Raw genomic sequence first — 22,419 nt, 5'->3', positions numbered from 1 at the left:
GGCAGCTTTGGAAAATGACAGGTTTTTATTGCTATGTTTGCAGTGGCTTTTTAGCACAGTAAGAATGTCCCCGCCGGACCCCCACCCTCACCCGGTCCCACCCCTCCGACCGACGTCGGGGTGGCGTGGGGGAAGCCTTTCTAGGGTCCACTCGGCTGTCTCGGGATCGGACGTGACACACACGTGGGTTAATTAAAGCTGCTACATGGAAGACTCGAGACGTGGGAAGCGCATCAGCTTTAAGCTCGCAGGTGGGAGCCCGGCCCGGATCCCTTCCCTGGCTGGTGCCCACCTCAGATCCCTGCGGTCGTGCCCGGCCCCGGGGGCAGGGCGCACGTGCCAGGCGAGCGGCCCCGGGGTCCCGGCACCGCATCCACCTGTGGGCAGCGGGGGCGTGGGGGGTGTCCCCGGAGGCCGCCCGCCGTGCACTCTCCCCCCCAGTCTGGGGCCGGGGACGACACATGCACACCCACGCGACAGACTCGCACGCTCCACGGCTTGAAGCTTTTGCCTATGAAAATTAGATCTATAAATTCACACTCCTTGGCTGGGGCAGGGGACTAAGGGGACGCTGAAAGGGACGGGTGGGGAGTGGCAGGGGGAGGGACGTCGGGCTGTTTTCTCTTTAGAAATATACAAGCAGAAATCTCTTTCCTCAAGTTTTTATAAAATGTGCAAAATACAAGCCTCATTTGCCCACAGGCACAGTTTACACCTGGTATTCACCTTTGCTAAGAGAGATCTAGGTTCACCCTACCTACGTACTCACGCACACATGCACTCGTACACAAGCTCACACGATTGATATTGGTGGCAATTGGCGCGGGAACCGGGAGGTTCCGTTGCTGGCTGGCTCTCTAAGCTTCTAGAAGAGGGACGGGGAGAGGGGTCTAGCCCAGCTGAAACAGCGGCCTTGGTTCTGGTTCTGCTGCCCCTCCCCCGCCTCCCTGCCCTGTGTCCCCCCCTCCCGCCACTGCTGCCTCCAGGGTGGCCCCCCCCCCCAGAGGCAGGTGTGGTGGGGCTGGGGAGACACATCTGCAGCGAGCACGAGGGGGCCGGCGGTCGGCAGGGCCTGGGAAGCAGCGTGTGTACCAGCTTGGTTGGGGGGTGGGGTGGGGAGGCATCTATTTTTGGTGGGTTGTGATATTTTTGGCGTTTTATTAAAAATGGAAAAAAAAGTTATTTTAGTTAGCACTCGTGGTGCTTCCTCCCCCCCTCCCCAGGCAGACCCCAAGTGTCAGGGAAAGGCAAGCCCCCTGGAGGGGTGGGGGGGCTAAAGCAGGGGCTGCTATGGCTACAAGAGGGTGAGCTGGTGATGGGAGCCCGGGTGCCCGTCACATGACGCTCTCTACCACCACCACCTTGCTGCTCTCGGACACTGGGGTCAGGGTGGTCAGGCCCCTGACGTCGGAGTCCTGAGCTCTATACTCCAAGTGGTGGAGGCCCCACACCGGCTGCGTCAGGTGCTGCCAGCGCTGCGAGAGAAAGGGACATGTTGAGTCCCCGGGCCATGGGGGTCGAGGGGGCACGCATGCTGGCCCTTGGCCTGTCCACTACCCACCACCTGCCGCGGCTTGGGGACAGGGGCCCCTCCTGCTGCGGGGACTGACTGCGCCCCGCTCTCTGACTAGGGGAAGGGGTGGGAGGCCGGGGACAGACCTCTGCTCCCCCTGCCATGACCTCAGGCCCCAGAGGGTCTGCGTCCCCTCCATGCCACCCTCCCCCAGCTGGCCCGGAGACTTCTAGCGCACTGGTGCATCTTAGCGGGTGGGAGACCGGGCACTTCGGAGCTGATGCCTTGGCCCAGGGGCGGGGGGGTGTCGCGCAGGGCACACTGACCTCGGCCATGGTCCCCTTGGCCCTGAGGAGGCAGCCCAGGAGGTGGAGGGGCACACACAGCATGGAGGAGAGCGCGAAGCCCCAGCCCACGGCCTCGCCCCACCACGGGTACACGTAGGTGTTGTTGTAGACCAGCGGCTTGTAGTACACCACGTTGAAGATGAAGATGCCCTGAGCAGGACGACCCCTGCTCAGCCAGGGGCGGGCCCTCGGCGCTGCTCCCCCCGCCCCCGCCCCGCCTCCCCTGGCCCTTACCATGCAGACCAGCGGGGTGAAGAAGGACCAGCACCATTTCATCCAGGGGCAAGGTCGGTACCCGATCATGCAGGCGACGTCGTCCATGAAGCGGTCGGCTCCTGGGGCGGGAGGGCTGCAGCTGGAGACCCCGGCCGCGCCCCGGCCGCGCCCCGCCCGCCCCTGCGCCCGCAGCACCTACCGTACACCCAGGCGACCACCACGCACTCCCAGAAGGCCTGCCAGAGCAGGGTCGTGCCGCTGGCCGAGTAGTAGTCGAACAGCTGGAAGACGTACATCCCGCCCTGGGGACAGAGCCGCGTCAGGGAAGGCGATGGGTGGCGGGCGGCCGGAGGCCCGGGGCGGCCCCCCTCGCCCCCACTCACATCAGTCACCATGGAGAGGTCGATGACAAAGCAGAGGGCACAGCACAGGGCCACAGAGATCTCCCTTTGGAAACGGAAGTAGTAGGAGGCCGGGAGGAGGTCCAGCAGGCCGGTGATGAAGCCTTCCACACCTACAAACTGTGGCCGGGCGCTGAGGCCACGCCCTCCGCCTACGCCAGCGCCCCCCCCCCCCCCCCCCCCCCCCGTGCCCTGTCGCCCCCTGCAAACCTGGCTGTCCAGGCCGAGCAGCAGCAGCATGAAGAAAAACAGGGCAGCCCAGAGCGGGGCCACGGGCATCAGCGTGACGGCCCGGGGGTAGGCGATGAAGGCCAGGCCAGGCCCTGAGAGGGGAGGGCAGGTCTGCACACCCGGGTACCTCGCCGGGTACCTCGCCGGGTGGGCGGCACCATCGCCCCCTCCCCTTCCCACGCCCACGGACGGCGCGGCGGCCCGGGACCCTCCCACCGGGGTCAGGGTGTCGGCGGTCCCTCCGCCGACTCGAACCCCGTCCCGGGTCACCGGTGACCCCGAGGCCCCCCTCCTCGGCAGCCTCTGGCACACGGGCGGGGCATTCTCCGAGGCCCGGGTTTCAAGGCTCCGCGTGGCCCTGGGGCCCCGGGCTCCCGCTCCGAGCAGGCGAGGACAGCTGGGCCGTGCAGCTGCTCGGCCGGGCCTCCCCGGGCCCAGGGTGACCGGCCAGTGCGGCGGGTGCTTCGCCCGCTCCCCAGGGCGCCTCTGCACGAGGGGCCACGGCGGCGCGGCGCGGGGGCGGGGGCCGTACCTGACTCGGCCACCTTGGAGATGTGCACGCCCTGCTCCGCGGCCATGAAGCCCAAGATGGAGAAGACCACAAAGCCGGCAAAAAAGCTCGTCCCGCTGTTGATGAGTGCCAGGATGATGGCGTCCCTGGGGACACAGGGCCACGGGGCGGGTCAGGGCGCCCGCCTCCCGGGGCCGGGGGGGGGGGGGGGGGGCGGCGGCGGCGGCGGCGGCACCTACTTGTAGCAGTTGTTGTTGAAGCGGTTGTAGCTGCCCAGCGCCGTGAGGGCCCCCAGGCCGATGGCGTAGGAAAAGAAGATCTGGGTCCCGGCGTCGATCCACACCTGCGGGGGGGCCGGCCGGGACGGTGTGAGGGGTGCGAGGGGCTGTGCGGCCCGGCCGCCCCCCCTCCCGTTCCGCGCACGTGCCCTCACCTGCGGGGACCCCAGCTTGGACCAGTCGGGCTTGAGATAGTAGATGATGCCATCCAGGGCGCCGGGCAGCAGCACTCCGCGCACCAGCAGCACGACGAGGACCACGTAGGGGAAGGTAGCGGTGAAGTACACGATCTGCGGGGGGGCGGGCGGCTCAGAGGGGCCCACGCCGGGGGCTCGGAGGTCCAGCGGGAGGCCAGCCGGCGGCCTCGCCGTCCTCCTCGAGGCCTCGGCTCCTCCCGGGGAGGCTGTGTGCTCGGCTCGGGCAGCAGCAGCAGCCCCGCGGTGAGCAGGTGATCCACGGGGGTGGGGGGGACACGGCCAGGGGCAGGTCCCACGCCCCCTGGGCCCCTGATGCCAGAGAGGCAGCATCCAGCCAGGGACAGACAGGGGCAAGAGCCACGTGGACCACAGACCTCTGCCTCCCGCCGCACGGAGCGGAGCGGGCCAGGCAGGCAAGGGCAGCTGCAGCCCGGGTCCCTGCAGAGAGGCCCGGACAGCAAGTGGGGGAGCCGGGGTGGCCCCTCACTGACAAGGGACAGTTGCCACCTCGGCCTCTCCCCCGAGGGAGGCAAGGCTCCCGGGCTTGAGCGTGCAGGGGGGCCGGGCCCTCCAGCCACAGGTGGGGATCCGGCGGCCTGGGTTCGATGACCCGCGCCCTGCTGGGGCCCCGGGCCCCCTCCCGTTGCAGCAGTGGTCCCTGGCAGGGGCGCCCCTTCTCCCCCCACACCCCCACCGCGGCCATCACCCCCAGCCCTGCCAGCCTCCGGCCGTACCTTTCCCGTCGACTTGACCCCCTTCCAGACACAGAAGTAGACCAGCACCCAGCAGGCCAGCAGACACAGGGTCACCTCCCAGTTGAGGGCCCCCGGCACCTCCAGGCCCCCGGAGAGCCGCAAGACTTTGTTCCTGGTGGAGGGAGGGCCCGTGAGGGTGTGCGGGCAGCGGGCAGAGCGGCTGCGGGCGGCCCCTGGGGCGGTGCGCCCCGTCCAGCCCCCCTCCCTCCCCACGCCTGGGGCCCGGAGGTGCTGCAGGGTGTGAGCCTGAACGGGCCGGAGGCTGTAGGGCTGGGAGCCCGGCCCCGCAGCACCCACAGCACCCACAGCACCCACAGTGTGCCCGCGAGCCACACCCTCCCAGGCTGGCGGGCACGATGGAGTGACAATGCCTGGGACTGAGATGTGAAGGAGTCAGGCCCACCCGTTCCCGCTCCTCTAGGGGCTGTGCTGGGGGCTCCCCGAAGACAGGCCGGGCCCCAGCGCATGCAGACTCCGGCCATATGTGGAGCCCGCAGCGGGGGACAGGCAGGGCCCGGCCCAGAGGCGCCTGACTCACTCCCAGAACTCGATGACAGGGGACCGGCGGTCAGCAAGCTGGTCACATGTGAGGTTGGCCAGGCTGGCATTGGCACAGTCTTCATGGCGGAAGATCTCCACACAGTCGGGAGTGTTCCAGGTATGGCCACATGTGGCCCAGGGCAGCGTGGTGGTGAAGGACTTCACCAGGTAATAGAAGCCCCAGGCCAGCACCATGATGTAGTAGGTGTTGCAGTAGAAGACGATCACCATGGAGGCGTAGCCCAGGCCTGGGGAGGAGTTTTTGCGTGGGCTTCTCACGAGCCACTCCCCTCCCCTGCCCCCCTGCTTATCTACCCTACCAGGCTCAGAGAAGCCTCCAGAGCACGACTGCGGAGATCTGGTGGGAGGATCGTGGGGAGTGGGAGGACAGCAGATGCAGAGAGCCCCCTGGACCCTGGACTCCCTTGTGCAAGTGTGGCAACACCAGGGCAGCTCCCCCATCTGTGTCTGGCCCCCTCAGCCTCCCCGCCAGCAGAAACCTGCCCCTGCTCCCGGCTTCACCTCCTGCAGCCTCCCTCGAGTCCTCCCCTCTGGCCCCGAACTCAGCCTTCAGTCCTGTAAGTTCCCTAGCCTCACACCTGTCCCCTCCTCTTGGGCCCCACTGCCACCATGGTGGTGGAGGGAGGGCCAAGCCTCCACCTGGGCCCCCAGTGGCCTCCAGTCCTCAGTGGCTGTGGGCTTCCTGGTGACCTGGGGCCGTTTGGGACATAGTCCCCCTCTCCCTCTCAGCAGGCAACCTTGGCCAATCACTGACTCTTCCTCAGGGTACTTCCTAGGGCCTGAGAGAATGGGGCGCACTGCCCACATGCACAAGGAGCTCTAAATTGACCTTTGCCAGTAGTCCTTCCCTCCAGGCCCTGGGCTGCATGGCTCCCATCCAAGCTCCTTTGGTTGGCCCTCTGGCCTTGGGGGAGCAGGCCCTTGGCGGCGTGTCTTGCTGTCAGCTCTTGCACCCGCCACTCAGCCTCGGGGGGCCAAGTGTGCTTGGCAGGGCCTGTTCTCAGCCCTGCCGGGCCTGGGCATCCTGGCCTCAGTGGAGAGGCCAAGTCCCTGGCTCCCATCCCCACCTGCCCAAGATCATGCGGGTGGTCTGCAGGTCCTCTAGCTTTCCCCTTGTGATGTGAGGGGCCCCCGTGGAGCCCCAGCCTAGTGCTGAGATAGGACAAGATTTCTCAAGTGGGTGCCAGCTTTGTCCTCGCAGTGGGAAGGGCGAGGGATCTCAGAGGGAGAGGACAAGAGGGACCAGCCCGGGGCCGCTCACCTTTGAACAGGGGACAGATGTTCCAGACGTTGATGCTGCCGGCCTTCATGAACTGGCCCAGTGAGATCTCCAAGAAGAAAATGGGGATTCCTCCAACTAGGGCGATCAGGACATAAGGGATAAGGAATACACCTGGGGGAGGAAGCAGAGGGTGGGCACCTGCACAGGCAGCCCCTTAGCCCCTGGCTGGCTGGCCCGCCTTCCGAAGCCCTGTGATGTCAGGGTGGAACCAGCTCTGGGCCACACCCTGGCCCCATCACAACTTCCCACTGGGTGAATCAGTGCAGGGGTGGCCACTGACTCAGAGGTGCAAGGTGAACAGCCTTGTGGGGAGAAGGCTGGAGTGTTGGGAGGGCTGTGGCAGTCCTCGGCCCTTGCAACCCACAAGGCTTCTGGCCCTACCCTCACCTACGGTGACCTAACAGGCGTGGAGGACACACACACACCCTCGTGTCGCAGTTCCCTGTTTGCTGGGCAGCGCAGGGGAGGACCGGCATGTGTATGTGTGCTCCTGCGCGTACGTGTGCTGTGGCTGGCACTCAGGCCTGGGAGACTGGCTGGCTGGGGCCAGGACAGGGAGCCCTGGGGTCCTGCGTGCGCAGGCAGTTGCCTGCAAGTACGAAGGTCCGGGAAGAGGGCAGGTGGGTGGCTGAGTGGCAGTCCTTTGCCAGGGAACATAGGGGGTGTCTGGAGGTGTCGGTGAGCAAGGACAGGGGGAGACGAAGTGGGGTACAACAATGTCTGGTGAGCAGGGCTCGAGGCCCCTGGAGCGGCAGGGCCAGAGAGCATAGGCCGGGGGGGGGGGTGGTGGTCAGGGGAGCTGGGCACCAGCAGCCCGCCTGCCCCCCTTCCCTCTCCAGGCCCCCTACCGTCGGCCCCGCTCAGCTCTGCACTCCTCAGAAGTCAGGCTTGGCTGCAGCTTGCCTGGCTCCTGGTCCCAGCATCCTTCTTGTGCATGACCTTGGGCCAAGGCCTTCGCTCTGGGCCTCAGTTTCCCAGCCATCGCCCAGTCCCCGTGGCTTCCCCCCAACCCCAGTGGCGCTCTGCAGTCACAGGACACACGGGTGCCTATCGCTGTTGCTAAGCTGGGCCCGGGCAGGCGGGCATGGGGTGTGCATGCAGTGTGTCCAGCGGCGGCGCCAGGCGGCCCAGGCCGCAGGCTACCCAAGCCTGGCTCAGGCACCCAGTGTTCCAGGCCCAGGCTGGAGGGGAGGGGAGGGAGGGGAGGGAGGGGAGGAGAGGGGAGGGGAGGAGGGGAGGGAGGGGAGGGAGGGGAAGAGAAGAGAGGGGAAGGGAAGGGAGGGGAGGAGAGGGCAGGGGGAGGGACAGAGTAGCCCATTGTGTGTGTGTGTGTTCGTGTGTGCACACGTGGGGGCCCCGCACAATGTGCCACTTGTGTGCCCGAGCAGCGGGGGCAGCCTGGGCTCCTCACCTCTGGGAGCCCCCCAGGGGGCAGGCCTGGCCTTCCCACCTCGGTGGCCAATCAGTCCCGGGGCTTCGGCAGGAGGCTCGCCGGCCCCCTCCCCCCACACGCTGCCAGGCACATGACCGGCCAGGGGGGTGGAGGCCGCCAGCCGCGGCCACCGAGCGGCGGCGGCCAGCGAGGGGCGGCCTCCGGGCCCCCGGCCTCCGGACTTCGGCCCTGCGCCCCGCTGGGGCCGGCCGCGGGCAGGGGGCGGGGGCAGCGGGGGCCCCGGCCGGGCGGAGCGGGCCGCGGCGGGGCGGGGGCGCTCACCTCCGCCGTTCTTGTAGCACAGGTAGGGGAAGCGCCACACGTTGCCCAGGCCCACGGCGAAGCCCACGCACGACATGATGAAGTCCATCTGGCGCGTCCAGGTCTCCCGCGGCGGCACGGCCAGGCGGCCGCCGGGCGCCCCCAGGCCCGCGGGGCCGTCGCCCTTGGCCGGGGCCCCGTCGGGCCCGGGCGCGATCAGGGGGCCCTTCTTCTCGTCGCCGGACACGCTGTAGATGCCGTTCTCGGCGCTCTTCTTCGCCATGGCCCCGGCGGGCCGCGCGGCCGGGCCGGGGGGCGCGGCGCCTCGCGGGGGCGGGCGGGCGGGCGGCGGGGGGCGCCGGTGGCGCGGGGGGGGGCCCCGAAGGCGCGGGCCCTCCGGGGGCCGGGGGCGGCCGGGCCGGGGGTCGGGGAGGCGGGGCGGCGCGGTCAGAAGCAGTCCACGAAGCACTTGAAAGTGAGCCTGAAGAATCTCATGTGTGTCGGGGGCCCGGGGGCGCGCGGGCGGCGGCGGGGCCCGGCCGGGCGGCGGCGGTGGCTCCCGAGACTCCTGCCCGCGGCTCGGGCGGCGGCGGCGGCGGCTCGCCCGGCCCGAGATTCAGCCTAGCGGGGCGCGGGCGGCATCGGGCGCCCACGGTCTGCAAGCGGCGGCCGGAGCAGGGGCCTGCGGCCCGCGCCCCCCGCCCCGGTCCGGGCCGGCGCGGCTGCCCGGCTCGCTCGCGGCTCCGGCGGCGGCGGCGGCGGCGGCGGCGGCGGCGGCGACGACGACGACGACGACGGCTCGGGCGCGCTCGCCCCTCCTTCCCGGCGGCGGCGGCTCCAGCCGCTCTCGGGGCCGCGGCGGGCTCAGCGACTCGCCACCGCGCTCCGACCGTCCCTCTCTTTCCCGGTCCGATCGGCTGCCGCTTAAGAACCGACTCTGGGGTGATGTCACTGTCGCCCCACCCCCACGACCGGGCTGGTCCCCCTCCCCCCCCGTCCCGCCCTCCCCGTCACTCCGCCCACCTCCTCCTTCCCTCCTCCCGAGGAGGAGACGCCGCTCCAGCGGGAGGCAGGATGGCTGCTACCTGCGGCGCCCGCCAGTGCCTCGCTCCGGGGACCCCACCGCGCCTGCCCCAGGTTCACCTGGGCCCGCCTGCCGCCCAGGGCGCCCCTCCCAGCCTCCCTTCCCGGCTCGAGGAAAGCCACTCCCCTGGCTGCCTCCGGCCATCCTGGGCCCCTCCTGCTCTCCCCATCCTCGCAGGCCGTGCCATCTCCCTGACCCTGGTCTGACCCCCAGCGAGGGCCTGGGCCGGTGCTGGTAGGAGGCCTGCGGCTCCCCGGCTCCCTGCTCCCGGGGGGCTGCAGGCCGCTCCGGCCTCCCGAAGGACCCCTCGGCTGGCAGGCAAGGGACAGGCTGCCGCCGGCTCTGCCTCCAGGTGTGCTGGGGGGCTTGGCCACAAGCACCATCTGCCTCCTCCCGGCAGCCAGCGAACGAACCCTGGGAGCTGGAGGTCGGGGTCCCAGCTCCCGGGGTGACAGTCTCTCTATGAGCCTCCCAAGTGGGCAGAGACAAGCCTGCCCAGTAAAGCTACACGTTGTCACCAAGGAGGGGTCTCGGGGACCCTGGCTGCCCCCCACTCCCGCGAGACCCGCAGGAGATTCCGGCTGGAATAGGCCAAGGCTGCCCCCTGGTGCCTGTCGGGTGCACAGACCCTCCCCCCAGGCGTCAGCTGGGAGGCCCCAGTTCCCCACCTGCAGAGCTTCTCTCTCCAGGGACTTTCGGGCCTTCCTGGCAAGGCTGTTGGGCCACTTCCCCACCGGCACGGGGCAGCCTGCTGGGGATTTTGTAGAGCCAAGAGCAGCCATGGGCGGGGGGGCGGGGGGAGGAAAGGGTCATTGTCCTGGCAGGGAGGTGAAGTGCGCCCCCAGCCCCCAACCGGTCCCACACTTTGATCACCAGGCTGTAGTCCCCAGATGGCTCATCCCGTTAAGCTAAACCCTCGGCCATCCAGTGGCTTTAGGAAGAAAAGCAGTTCTGGGCCGAGCCAGATTGAGCCTGCCGGCGAGGGAGGGGCAGCCTCTCCACCCAGAATCGCTGGAGGAGCCTCTGGGGTGGCCTGTGCTTAGGTCGGGTGGGGGCGCAGGGCGCTCGGGGACCCTCGAGGCAGCAGGGCTGCACTGCTCATCAGAGGCCCCTAACCTGGGTGTTCTCTGCCCCGTCTCAGACCGACGCTGGCCCAGAGACAAAGGGGCCGTGGAGAAGTACTGGGGCCGTGGGAGGCCCGGGGCAGGGGGGCCGCGGGGAACAAGGACGGGGGAAAGACGAGCAGCTCCAGCCCGGGACCGCAAGCCCCTCTGTGCTCCTGTGCGAGGAAAGAGGAGCCAAGGAAGTAGGCTGAGGATCTTGTCCCAGGGGGAGGAGGGGGGAGGAGGGGCCGGGAGCACTTGCAGGAGTGGAGTGAGGGCGGCAACTGTGATGGAGAGGTTCGGGCAGAGGTCAGACAGCGCCCTGAGGAGCCAGGGGAAGTGGGGACGTGGCCGGGTGCAGGCGGCTCTTTCGAGAATTTTAACATCTCGCTCATCTGAAGAGACTGGTGGGGGGAGAAGGCGGTGGCTGGAGAAGGACGCGGGCAAGTGGGTGGCACTTTGGGGAAGTAGCTCAGCTGCCGGGAGGGCAGAGGGGACAAAGGGCCAGGCCTCGGGAGCCTGCGAAGGGCCTGCAGGAGCCAAGGGTGGGGACTCTTGTCTCCCCTGGGAGGGGAGGCAGGTTCAAAGGCCAGTGGCACAAGTGGGAGTGAGCTGCCACCGAGGCGAGGCTGCTGCTGCCTTTGCGAGGTCAGAGGGTGTCAGGAGGGGGGCGGCTGGCCTGCAGGGGGCCAGAGGGAGACAGGAAGGGCGCGTGGATGCCGACAATGGCCTGCGTGAGCTCCAGAACCCCTAGGACCTAGGCCCTCAGTGCCCCAGGGGGGCCTTCACGGGGCGCGTCTAGGCCCACGTAGGCCTCCGTATCTGGGGGTGCCACAGGCTCCCGGACCTGACTTTGCAGGGCTGCACCTTCCCTATGCCGCCACCCCAGTGGTCCTCAGGCAGGTGCTGATGCCACCCCCATGGCTGTCCTGGGCCCGGACCCCACTGGTGGCTTCCTCCCCTGGCCGAGTGCCGCGGGCTTGTCTCAGCAGCACAAAGCCGCCCTGTGCGTCCGCGTCCGTTCTTCCGGGGCCTCGTCGCTGCGCCCGAGATCAGATGGAGCTCAGGTCCTCTCCAAGGGGTGCACAGTTGGACCGGAGCCGGCCTGCGGGCTCTGCGGCGCCGAGGAGCGGGGTGCCCCTGGGCCCACCCCGTGGGCGGACCTCCCTCCCACCCGCAGGCTCGGCTCAGCTGCCACCTGTCCCAGGACGGAGGCCGAGCAGGTGGGCGGGCGCTGCCTCCCACGCAGAGCCGAGGCGGGCAGCCTGACGGGGTGCCCGAAGTTCGCGGACCCATCCTCGCCTCTGGCCAGGGTGACTTGGCAGGAGCTGCCCAAAGTGGGAGCTGGAGGCCGGAACTCTGGCCTCCGGTGTGCTGACCCCAGCAGCCCGCGCCCATAGAAGCGGCTACAGTGTTCCCGGGGCGGCTCCCGCGGAGGGGCCGTGGGCCTCGATGGGCTCCCAGGGCTCTGCGGCCACCCTCCCCGCCCCTGGGGCCCTGGCTGCTGGGGTGAGCGGGTGCCAGGGCCCCCTGCCTGGAGCCCCGGGCCGCTGGCACCGGGAGCTGAGGAAGAGGGGGAGGAGGGAAGGAGAGAGCTGGGGGGAGGGCAGGAAGGGAGCCGGAGCGGAAGGCCCTCATTGTCCCGGGAGGCCTGGGAGTGCCCGCTGGGAACTGGGCCCGGGCCTGGGGCGTGGGGCCCGCCGGGGCGTGGGGGCGGGGGTGGGGGTGGGAGCCTGTGCACGGGTGGGAGGACGCCCCACCCCCGGGCACCTGGGATCCCTGGATCCCTGGAGAGGCCTGGGGGCAGCTGGAGATCGGGTGGGGGCTCAAAGAGCTTTGGAATTCAAAATAGCCGGAGTCCACCTTGAAGGGCTTTTTGCTTTTGACAGCTGGTGGGGGGAGAGTGGCTCGAGGGCACCCCTGGGGCTGGGGGCTGGAGCCTTGGGAGGGTCCCCAGTGCTGGGGAGGGGCAACCTGACCCTCCTCCACCGAGGAGGCCCAGCGGCTTCCCCTGGTACCCACACTGCCTCAGCGGGGTGCCTTTGAGAAGGGGTTCAACTGTCTCCACCCTGACCTCAGACTTGCCAGTTGGGGGTCCGCCTTCCAGCTGGGCTCTGGGCTCGGGCGGCAGAAGACCCTGAGGGCAGAGCATCCCCAGATGGGCTCCCGGGGGCTGCCCGCGGCTGAGGGACTCCCTGACCTCGAGCCCTTTGACCCTCCCTGCCCGCCAGCAGGTGCGGCGCATTTTCCTTCTGGAACCTGGAAGGATTTTGGGTCTTCTGGAAACATCTTTGACATGCAAGTCCGCTCCCTTCGGGGCGTTGGCCTCCCTCAGGTAAACTTTCCCGATTCGGTCTCTGGATTTTGCCTGGGGCCCCGCGGTCACCATCATCAACCAGCAGCGCACAGTGCTCCCCGATGACCGGAAGCCCCAGCGACAACTCAGGTTTCCTCGACTTACCCAAGTGTCCTTTCTCTGCCCCAGGACCACACTGCCTCGTGCTTAACAACCTGGACACTTTGCTTTGGTGTTTCAGGAGGAGACACACGGGCGGTTATTGGGAGGACGACCGCAGGGCTAACGTGCCTTTCCCGTCACATCCTCACAAGGCTCCATGCCCTCAACGTGACTCGCCCCCGGCCACGGCCACGCCGGTCACCTGGCTGGGGTCCCACTCGCTCTTTGGGTGTCTCCACTGCAAATTGAACCTCCCCGTTTCCGATCCATCCCGTTTGGAAGGAAGGCACTCTGCACAGCCCACACTTGAGTCCTTTATTTACAGTTTTCTGTGCCAAGGTTGTCCCTTCCCCCTTATTTATTTATTTGACTATTTATTTATAACAGTGGATATTTATTTTCTACTTTGGATCACAACCCGATGCTACTTTATTTATTATGTGGCTCCATCTTTGACCCCTGGGTGCTCTTTCAGTTGACTCCTGCGGTCCTTTGTCATACCCTCGTCACTGTGTGTGTGTGTGTGTGTGTGTGTGTGTGTGTGTGTGTGTGTGTGCGCGCGCAACAGAGAGGAGGAGAGAGAGACAGAGCGAGTGAGAGCTTGAGCACACTGCCTTTCCTTACTTTCTGGCAGTGTAAGTTGCTTCAGGCTCCTCGTGTGCACTTCCTGTCCCAGCCCTACACGAGGAGCCCTTTACGGGAGAAAGCTGTTAGAGACCACGGTCGTGGCTCTAGTGTGCTCAGGGCTACTGGGGTGTCATAGCTTCCACGTCTCTTAGCTGCCAGAGCAAGGAAGTTTACGTGCATACTAACACGTATCTATGAACATACCTATACGTGATGTCGAAATATAATATACAACAAATTGCTGTATGGTATATAGGTAGACACGGTGTATGCATCTGTTATACATTCTATATATACATACGCACCTGTATAGTCACGTAAACGTCCATTCATACTGATGTCTCCAACTCTGATCCATCGCCACATGGATCCTTCTAGCACCCGCCTTGCTTGTCTGTATCATCCCACTGCAACAGTGAAAAACCTGCCTTCTGTGTACTTAATTGTTGAATGCCAGTGTACGTGCCGAGGGGTTTCAGCATTGTTAACCCCTACCCTTGTGGGGAACAAGAGTTGCTAGAATGCACCGTTCCTTTAGCCTTTGGTCTTACGGACTCCACTCAGTTCCTAGTGGCTCACATCAGCCCCCTTCCCCCCAGTCCCCTTCAGTGAAATGGTCTCATACACTTGAGATACAACTAGCTTCTTTTGTCAGAGTCTATTCCTTCCTGAGATCTCCCAATTTCCTAAAGGATTATTTTTAAATTGGCAGATTTTTAAAAAAGATTTTATTTATTCATGAGAGACACACACAGAGAGGCAGAGACATGGAGAGAGGGAGAAGCAGGCTCCATGCAGGGAGCCTGATGTGGGACTGGATCCTGGGACCCCGGGATCATGCCCTGAGCCAAAGGCAGATGCTCAAACACTGAGCCACCCAGGCATCCCTAAATTGGCAGATTTTTAAAAAGATTTTATTTATTTATTTATTTTTATTATTTATTTATTTACTTATTTATTTATTTGAGACAGAGAGTGAGCATGAGTGGGGTGAGGAGCAGATGGAGAAGCAGACTCCCCACTGAGCAGCGAGCCCAATGTAGGACTCGATCCCAGGACCCTGGGATCACGACCTGAGCTGAAGGCAGATGCTTCACCGACTGAGCCACCCAGGCACCCCAAACTTTGTTGATGTTAAGCTTCGCTCTTTGTGCTGCACACTTCCCTGGGTCTTGACTTATCCACAGTATCCACCATCACAGCACCACATGCTGTAGCCTCACGACCCTAAACATCTCCTGGGCTTCCCCTAGTCAAACGTTACTCCCCTCTCTCCAACCCCTGGCAACCCCGTATCTGTTGACTGTCTCCATAGTTTTGCTTTTTTCTGGAATGTCATATGAGGGGACTCACACAGTCTGTCACTGTTTGCAGACTGCCTTCTTTCACTTAGCAAAATGCAGTAGGTATTCAAGAGTCAACCATTTCTTCATGGCTTCATAGCTTTTCCATTGTCTGGATGGACCATAGGTTTTTGGGTTTTTTTTTAAGATTTATTTATTGGGATGCCTGGGTGGCTCAGTGGTTGAGCGTCTGCCTTTGGCCCAGGGCGTGATCCCAGGGGCCCGGGATCGAGTCCTGCATTAGGCTCCCTTCTCCCTCTGCCTGTAGTCTGCCTGTCTCTCTCTGTGTCTCTCATGAATAAGTAAATAAAATCTTTAAAAAATAAAAAAAGATTTATTTATGTATTTGTTTATTTGAGAAAGAGAGGGAACGAGGGGAGGGGCAAAGGGAGAGAGAGAATCTCAAGCAGACCCCCAGCTGAGCAGAGTGGAGCTCGATCCCATGACCCTGAGATCACGACATGAGCCAAAGACAAGAGTCGATTGCTCAACTGACTGAGCCACCCAGGTGCCTCCGGATGGACCACCCGTTTCTTTTTCTTTTTTTTTTTAAGATTTTATTTATTCATGAGAGACACAGAGAGAGAGAGGGAGAAGGAGGCTCCATGCAGGAAGCCCGATGTGGGATCCCCACACCCTTTTCTTTTTAATCCATTCTCCTACCTAGGAACATCTGGGTGGCTCCCAATTTTTGCCTGATTATGAATAAAGCTGCTCTAAACCTTCATGTGCTAGTTTTTGTGTAGACATAAATTTCCGACTTCTTCGGGTTGAATCACCCAGAAATCACCCAGGAGTGTGATTGCTGGGTCATATGGTAAGAGTACGTTGACTTTTGTAAGAAACCGCCATAGGGTAGGGGTATCTCACTGTTTTAATTTACAGTTCCCTGCTGACATAAGATGTAGGATGTGGAGCATCTATTCATATCCTTCTTTTTCATCTGTATTTCTTTCATGGTGAGCTGTCTGGTAAGGCCTTTTGCCCATTTTTTAATTGGGTTGCTTCTTATTGTTGAGTTTTAAGATATATATATATATGTATATATATATATATATGTATATATATATATATTTTAAGATTTAATTTTTTTTTGAGAGAGACAGGAGTGAGAGAGAGCATGAGCAGGGCAGAAGGGCAGAAGGAGAAGGAGAAGCAGACTTCCTGTTGAGCAGGGAACCTGACTCCGGGTTCGACCCCGGGATCGAGACCTGATCCGAAGGCAGAGGCACTTCACCAGGTGAGCCACCCAGGCGTCCCTGAGTTCCTCGTATATTTTGAATACTGGTCCTTTATCAAATACATGTTTTGCAAAGATCTCCCACGCTCCTGTGGCTTGTCTTCTCATTCTCTTTAACACCGTTGTTACAGAGCAAACATTCAAAATGTTGATATAGTCCAACTTCTCGTGTTTTCTTTCATGGGCCGTGCTTCCCATATTATATCTAAAAACTCATCACAGGCCCAAGCTAAGACAGATTTTTCTCTTCTGTTTTCTTACAAGAGTTGGGTGTTTTACATTTAGGCCTACGGTTAACTTTCCATTGATTTTTCTGCAAATGGGCCTCTGAAAGGATTTGGAAAAGCTCTTTATCCCAACCACTCCGCACACACACACACACACACACACTTACACACACACACACACACACACAGGCATTTCGAAGTGGGAGTCTACAATACTTCAGCAGATGTTTAAACAGTTGCAAAGGGTGTGATTTCTGGTGTATTGTAAACACTGTAAGAAAGCCCAGCAACCGTGATACCTACCACCTCTGACGTGAGGCCAGGGGCCTCAAAAGCACCTGCTGAGCTCGGAGCTGTGTCCATCGCAAACTCCGATGCCGCCTCTTCTTTCCATGCTCCCTTTGGAAGTGAGCCCTTGTCTTCCTGCCTCCACATCTCACGTGCTGGCCCGCGGCGACGTCCCTCTCCAGGCGGGCGGGCTTTCATTTCTCAGACATCGCACTTGTCTGAAACACAAACGCACACGTATGTGAATTATATTCCTTGTTATCGCCCGTGACCACGGGGCTCTGATAATCTTTCTTCTGGCTGGGCCAAAGCGGCTGCAGTGGATTAGACACGTTGATGGGTAATTATTAGACGAGCAGGTAAGACGAGGCTCGGGTCTGTGTCAATCGGTCCAGGCGTCCCGAAACAGGCAGGCCTTCCGGTCAGGGTGAGCTGGGGTCATGGTCAATTCCATTCCTAGGAAACCCTGTTCACAGAGGTGAGCCAGCTGCCGAGGGCTAGGGCCCCGGGAACGTTGTTGGGTGAGCTTGGGGTCCTTCTCAGATTGACCAAGTATTAGAGACGTGTCCGAGCTGAGTTCTGCAAAGATGATCTTGACAAATGTCTGTCGGGCCTGGGGAGCCTCTTAAAAGACTTTGTGTCGGGCAGCCCCAGTGGTGCAGCGGTTTAGTGCCACCTTCACTCCGGAGTGTGATCCTAGAGACCCGGGATCAAGTCCCACGTCGGGCTCCCTGCATGGAGCCTGCTTCTCCCTCTGCCTGGGTCTCTGCCTCTCTTTCTCTCTCTCTCTCTCTCTCTGTCTCTCATGAATAAATAAATAAAATATTTAAAAAAAGAGTTTGTGTCACGGCGGGGCCTGCAGACCCCTGCGAAGAGACATTCAGCAGGCCACCCCTGGCCCCTGTGGCTCCGAGAAGCCCCTGCAGCCCTGACCGGTCTGCACGAGCTCCGGTCAACGGCCAGGACACCTGCGTCCCTGTCCCTGGTGGGGCATGGACGTCCCTGGACCCAGTGCCCGAACTGAGATGGAGCTGGAGGGGAAGAATCCACCAGTTGTTGGATGAAGGACTGAGTCCAGTCACCTGGCGATTATTTTCCGGAGCTGGGTCAGCAGAGACACTTTCTGGGAGCGGGTGTGTTGAAGAGGAAGACAAGACTGAGGAGGTGACACGGCAATGATGGATCTTCTGAGGACGGGGCAGGCAGGGTGGTGTACTAGGGACTGGGGTGGGCGGGCAGGGAGGCCTGTTCCAGGAGGGGACACTGGAGCTGCGGCTTGATAGAGTGAGGCGGCAGGGACGCAGAAGTCTGAGTGAAGCGCATTCCAGGCGGAGAGGCAGCCAGTGCAAAGGCCCTGGGGCAGGTGCACGGCGATGTTTGAGGGCCACTTAGGGGGCCGGCCGGGTCGGAGCTGCTAGAGCTAGTGGAGGGGGGGCGGGGGTGAGAGGGGCCTGAGCATGATCGGGAAGGAGGACCAACCATGCAACGCCCTTGGGCCCCTGCGGGGACTTGTGCTCTGACTCCCGGTCACGTGGGGAGCCCTGGGAGGGTGTGGAGGCCGCGGTAACCGTCCTGGATTCGGGAAATGGCCTGACTCCTTGGAGGGGAGGAGACCGGGCGTGGGGGGGGGGGCAGGGGGAGCCCAGTGGGGAGGCTCGTCGCGGCCTCCAGCTGCGCTTGGCCGCTGGGGGCTCAGGCCAGGTGGCAGAAGTGGCGGGGGCGGGGCTAGGGAGGAGACCCGCAGGCACGGAGGGAGCCCCGTCACCATGCGGCGGAGGTGCAAAGGCCCTGGGGCCGGTCCAGCGGGGCGCCCGGGCGGAGGCGGCAGGAACTGGCGTGGCGGGCCCAGAAGGGAGGCGGCGGCGGCGGCGGCGCCGGGCCCATTGCCTTACAAGGCGCCCTGCGGCTCCGCGGCAGCGCTGGGCCACCGCCCGCTCTGGTCGCCGGCGGCCGGCGGGGGCGCGCGCGGAGGGGGCGGGTCCGGCGGGGCGCGGGCGGGGGGCTCGGCGCGGCGGCCACTGCGCGGCGACGCTGCGGCTTCGGCTCCAGGTCCGCACCGGCGCTGCCGGGAGCGGGGGCGCGCGCGGGCGGGGGCGCGTGGGATCCCGGCCCCGCCGCCGCAGCCCCCGCGCCCCCGCGCCCCCGCGCCCCCGCACGCACCTGTCAAGCCCGGCGCGGCCCACGCAGCGCGGGACGCGGGAGGCCCAGGCAGCCGAGTCCTTCCCGCCCCGAGGCGCCCAGGCCCGCGCTGCACTGGGGCGGCCGCGTGGGTGGCCGTGGCCGCGGCCGGCGGCGGGGCGCGGGGGTCGCAGGTGCATCTCGGGGGCGCGGGAGGCCCCGAGAGGCGCGTGCCCGAGAGCGCCGGGCCGAGGGCGGCGGGGCCAGGCCCGGGGGTGGAGGGGGGCCGCCCGTCTGTGGGCGCTGTGGGTGGGGTGGGCCCGGGGGGACGGGGTGGGGGTGCGCGGAGCCTTCTGGAAGGCGGCCGACCGCGGCGGGGCCGCTGTGTGGAGGCAGAGAGCGGGTGTCGGTGCCGACCGCCGTCGGGGTGCGGGGGTGGGGGCACGGGGTCGTGGCCTCGCATCCGGGAGGGGGCAGCGGCCGCGGTGGCCTCGCTGGGAGTCGCCCGCCTGGGGGTGCGGGCCTGGCGGTGGGGGAGGGGCGGGCGGCTTCCTGGCTCTCGCGGGGCTGCCACTGGGGGTGGCTTCCCCAGGGGGCGCCCCTCCATCTCCGCCCGACCCCCCGCAGACATGCTGCTGCTCAAGAAGCAGACGGAAGACATCAGCAGCGTCTACGAGATCCGGGAGAAGCTCGGCTCGTGAGTGTGTGTGTCAGTGAGCGCGGGGTGCGTGTGTGCGAGTGTGTGAACGGGTGAGGCGGGGTGGGGGCGGCGGGTGGCCTGGGCCCGCAGCACCTCCCGTGTTCGGCCTCCCCACCCCTCCCCCTTCCCCCCTGTCCCCCGCGGCCTGCCCCCCAGGGGCGCCTTCTCGGAGGTGGTGCTGGCCCAGGAGCGCGGCTCCTCACACCTTGTGGCCCTCAAGTGCATCCCCAAGAAGGCCCTGCGAGGCAAGGAGGCCCTGGTGGAGAACGAGATCGCAGTGCTCCGCAGGTGCGCGGGCCTGGGGTGGCAGGGAACGGGGGCGGGGACGAGAGGAGGGAGGAGGGCTTGGGGTGGCCCAGGACCGAGCACTCCTAGGCCCCGAGAGGCGCGGCGGGGGCTGTGGTGGCCCAGTGGCGCCTTCCTCGTGCCGTTGCAGGGTCAGCCACCCCAACATCGTGGCCCTGGAGGACGTCCACGAGAGCCCTTCCCACCTGTACCTGGCCATGGAGCTGTGAGGAGGGCAGGGGCAGGCTGCGGGGCGGCGCTGGGGGGCGGTGTGCCAGGGCCCGGATTAGCTGAGCCCCCGCTCCCCCCAGGGTGACAGGGGGCGAGCTGTTCGACCGCATCATGGAGCGTGGCTCCTACACAGAGAAGGACGCCAGCCACCTAGTGGGCCAGGTCCTCGGGGCCGTCTCCTACCTGCACAGCTTGGGTATCGTGCACCGGGACCTCAAGGTGCCTGCTCTCCCACCTGCCCGCCTGGGCCTCGCCCGGCAACCCTGCGCCCCGAGCGTCTGGGGGACTCCAGGGGGCCCCGGGGCTCACCTGGCACTTCCTCTGGCGCCCCGTGTGTCGCAGCCTGAGAACCTCCTCTATGCCACGCCCTTTGAGGACTCCAAGATCATGGTCTCCGACTTCGGCCTCTCCAAGATCCAGGCTGGCAACATGCTGGGCACCGCCTGTGGGACCCCAGGATATGTGGGTCAGTGAGGGAGGCACGCTGAGGCTTGCTGGGGGCTGGGGGCGGCTGGGGGACACCGCGGGAGCCGCGCACCAGGGTAGGTGGTGGGTCATTTGTGGGGTTAGCTCGGCCGAGCCTGGCAGCACTGAAGGCGCGGTGCTTGTGCGTGCCGGTGTGTGTCTGTCTGTCTCTGGCCGCCAGCCCCGGAGCTCTTGGAGCAGAAACCCTACGGGAAGGCCGTGGATGTGTGGGCCCTGGGTGTCATCTCCTACATCTTGTGAGTGACCCCTGCGAAGGCTCCTCTTCGGCCTGCCTGCTTTCTGCTGGGTTGGGGAGGGCTGGGCAGCTGGGTGATTCATGTGTGGGTGCCAGGCTCTGTGGGTACCCCCCTTTCTACGACGAGAGCGATCCTGAACTCTTCAGCCAGATCCTGAGGGCCAGCTACGAGTTTGACTCTCCCTTTTGGGATGACATCTCAGAATCAGGTGAACTTGAAGCTGGCCCCGAGCTGCGGGAGGGGGGAGTGACGGGGGGAGTGGGGATGGGGTGGGCTGACCTGGCGTCCCCACTCCAGCCAAAGACTTCATCCGGCACCTTCTGGAGCGAGACCCCCAGAAGAGGTTCACCTGCCAGCAGGCCTTACAGCATCTTTGGTGAGTGGGGACCCCTGCCAACCTGGCCTGCGCCCGGAGGGACCACACCCTCAGAGGCTGCCCCGCCACTGACCCTTGGCCTCCCTCTAGGATCTCTGGGGACGCGGCCTTGGACAAGGACATCCTGGGCTCCGTCAGTGAGCAGATCCAGAAAAATTTTGCCCGGACCCATTGGAAGGTCGGTGAGGGACGGGCCCGTGGACCTCCTCAGGGAGGAGGGCCCGGGTGGCCAGTGGCCTCTGGGCTCCTGGGAGTCTTGGGGCCATGGCCGGGGCCTGGCCCGACAACCCTCTGTCCCCACAGAGAGCGTTCAATGCCACCTCCTTCCTGCGCCACATCCGCAAGCTGGGCCAGAGCCCAGAGGGTGAGGAGGCCTCTGAGCGGAGGATGGCCCGCCACAGCCACCCCGGCCTCCAGTCCTGCCAGCCCGCCAAGTGGTGATGCGCAGGTGTGCAGGGGTGGGCCCCGCACCCACGGGGACCTGACTCCTGAGGGCACTTACAGGGGGCAGGCTCCGTGTGGCCAGGAGCTCAGCGGGGCGACCCCAGAGAGCGGAGGGCGGTGGCAGGGAGGGGACGGGGGCTGGTGGCCGCGGGCCCCTGAGGGTCAGTGCGGGCCGGTGCCAAGGACCCAGTGGGCGCCGCTGCCGAGAGCCTTGACTGGGAGCAGGGGCGCAGGGCAAGCTGGGGGCGCCCCCTGACTGCCCCCCCCCCGCAGGCAGGTGCTCGGGTGCGCGTGGCCTCCCAGATTCCCTTCTCATGGGTGGATCCTTTCGGGCCTCTCTCCCCACCCCCAGGACCCCGCGGCCTCTGCTGGAAAGTCGGAGAGGTGTGGGTGTGGCGCACGGCCCCGGGCAGGCGTGGGACTCCCCCATCTGCCACCCTGTGCCCTGGCCTCCGTGTCTGCGGGGACTCCCCCACCGACACCACCACGCCCCCTCTAGGAGCCAAGGAGGCTTCGGGGGCAGTTCCTCCTGCACGCTGTTCTGTGCTTTGCTGACTGTGGTGGTCCCGCTTGCGTCATGGCCCTCTAGCCCCCCTCGAGTTGTCCCCAAATCAATAAAGACAGACAGAGCAACGGGCCCATGGTGACCTGGAGAGAGGGGTAAGGGACAGGGGTGGGGGACGAGTGTGGAGAGGATGAATGTCACCTGTGGAAGGAAACCGAGGAGGTGGCCCTGCTGGCCACAGGCCCCCACCATGCGACCTCGCCCACTGCCACCTGAACTTGTGTTCCCTCCCATGGTGGCAGGTGAGCTCCCAGCTGTTCAAGAACTTCCTGTCCCTGTCCCCCCAAAGTTCCAGCGACAGGCGGCCCGGCTGCCAGCTCTGCTCCCCTAGAGGCCGGCCTGCATGTGGCTCTGGCTCCGCAGAAACGGAGGGCTGCCAGCCGAGGGCGGTGGCGGGGGGCCGAGTGGCGGTCTGGGGAGCCCTGTCTCCGGTGCCCTGGGGATGGGCTTCGGGGACAGGCTGGGAAGGGCTCACAGGCAAGGGGACACAGTCCCCCAACCTCTCCCTTCCATCCCCCACCTTCCACGGCCCTGGCCAGACAGAGAGCATTTCCAGTGGGCATCTCCTATGTGGAAGGCTAGGGAACCCCGGAAGGTGGGAGGAGCCCTCTAGCCAGGACAGG

General features: G+C 65.0%; 2 protein-coding genes across 4 annotated transcripts; one reads left to right on the top strand and one right to left on the bottom strand.

Annotated features, from left to right (window-relative positions):
- Positions 1-269: 269 nt before the first annotated feature.
- Positions 270-8,309, bottom strand: SLC6A8 (solute carrier family 6 member 8). 2 transcript variants are annotated; one of them, XM_055339034.1, is made up of 13 exons: positions 8,007-8,309; positions 6,272-6,403; positions 4,988-5,237; positions 4,429-4,561; positions 3,653-3,787; positions 3,459-3,562; positions 3,241-3,365; positions 2,688-2,800; positions 2,460-2,597; positions 2,276-2,378; positions 2,095-2,195; positions 1,840-2,010; positions 270-1,475 (listed from the first exon to the last, which is right to left on the bottom strand). In XM_055339034.1, the coding sequence occupies exons 1-13, from the start codon at positions 8,266-8,268 to the stop codon at positions 1,335-1,337; spliced, it is 1,908 nt and encodes a 635-aa protein (XP_055195009.1). In that variant the 5' UTR covers positions 8,269-8,309; the 3' UTR covers positions 270-1,334. The 2 variants fall into 2 exon arrangements, with proteins under 2 accessions (XP_055195009.1, XP_055195008.1); XM_055339033.1 differs by having other exon boundaries at positions 2,276-2,597.
- Positions 8,310-18,341: 10,032 nt separating this feature from the next.
- PNCK (pregnancy up-regulated nonubiquitous CaM kinase) lies at positions 18,342-21,864 on the top strand. Of its 2 annotated transcripts, none has more exons than XM_055338388.1 (12): positions 18,342-18,404; positions 19,101-19,170; positions 19,330-19,461; positions 19,610-19,684; positions 19,770-19,908; positions 20,032-20,155; positions 20,336-20,411; positions 20,507-20,619; positions 20,709-20,787; positions 20,878-20,965; positions 21,091-21,235; positions 21,584-21,864. In XM_055338388.1, the coding sequence occupies exons 2-11, from the start codon at positions 19,103-19,105 to the stop codon at positions 21,226-21,228; spliced, it is 1,032 nt and encodes a 343-aa protein (XP_055194363.1). In that variant the 5' UTR covers positions 18,342-18,404; positions 19,101-19,102; the 3' UTR covers positions 21,229-21,235; positions 21,584-21,864. The 2 variants fall into 2 exon arrangements, with proteins under 2 accessions (XP_055194363.1, XP_055194364.1); XM_055338389.1 differs by lacking the exon at positions 18,342-18,404 and adding an exon at positions 18,488-18,667.
- Positions 21,865-22,419: the final 555 nt, after the last annotated feature.

This window comes from Nyctereutes procyonoides, unplaced genomic scaffold (genome assembly GCF_905146905.1).
Source record: "Nyctereutes procyonoides isolate TBG_1078 unplaced genomic scaffold, NYPRO_anot_genome, whole genome shotgun sequence".
NCBI classification, from domain to species: Eukaryota; Metazoa; Chordata; class Mammalia; order Carnivora; family Canidae; genus Nyctereutes; species Nyctereutes procyonoides.
This window is presented reverse-complemented; position numbering and strand designations above follow the sequence as displayed.

Excerpts from the sequence above, each read along its gene's own strand:
- SLC6A8 (XM_055339033.1), bottom strand. The coding sequence starts at position 8,268 with ATGGCGAAGAAGAGCGCCGAGAACGGCATCTACAGCGTGTCCGGCGAC. Across the intron at positions 3,366-3,458 it reads TTCAACAACAACTGCTACAA|GGACGCCATCATCCTGGCAC; the intron begins GTAGGTGCCGCC and ends CTGTGTCCCCAG. Across the intron at positions 1,476-1,839 it reads CCAAGGGGACCATGGCCGAG|CGCTGGCAGCACCTGACGCA; the intron begins GTCAGTGTGCCC and ends TTTCTCTCGCAG.
- PNCK (XM_055338388.1), top strand. The coding sequence starts at position 19,103 with ATGCTGCTGCTCAAGAAGCAGACGGAAGACATCAGCAGCGTCTACGAG. Across the intron at positions 19,462-19,609 it reads GAGATCGCAGTGCTCCGCAG|GGTCAGCCACCCCAACATCG; the intron begins GTGCGCGGGCCT and ends GTGCCGTTGCAG. Across the intron at positions 19,909-20,031 it reads TCGTGCACCGGGACCTCAAG|CCTGAGAACCTCCTCTATGC; the intron begins GTGCCTGCTCTC and ends CGTGTGTCGCAG.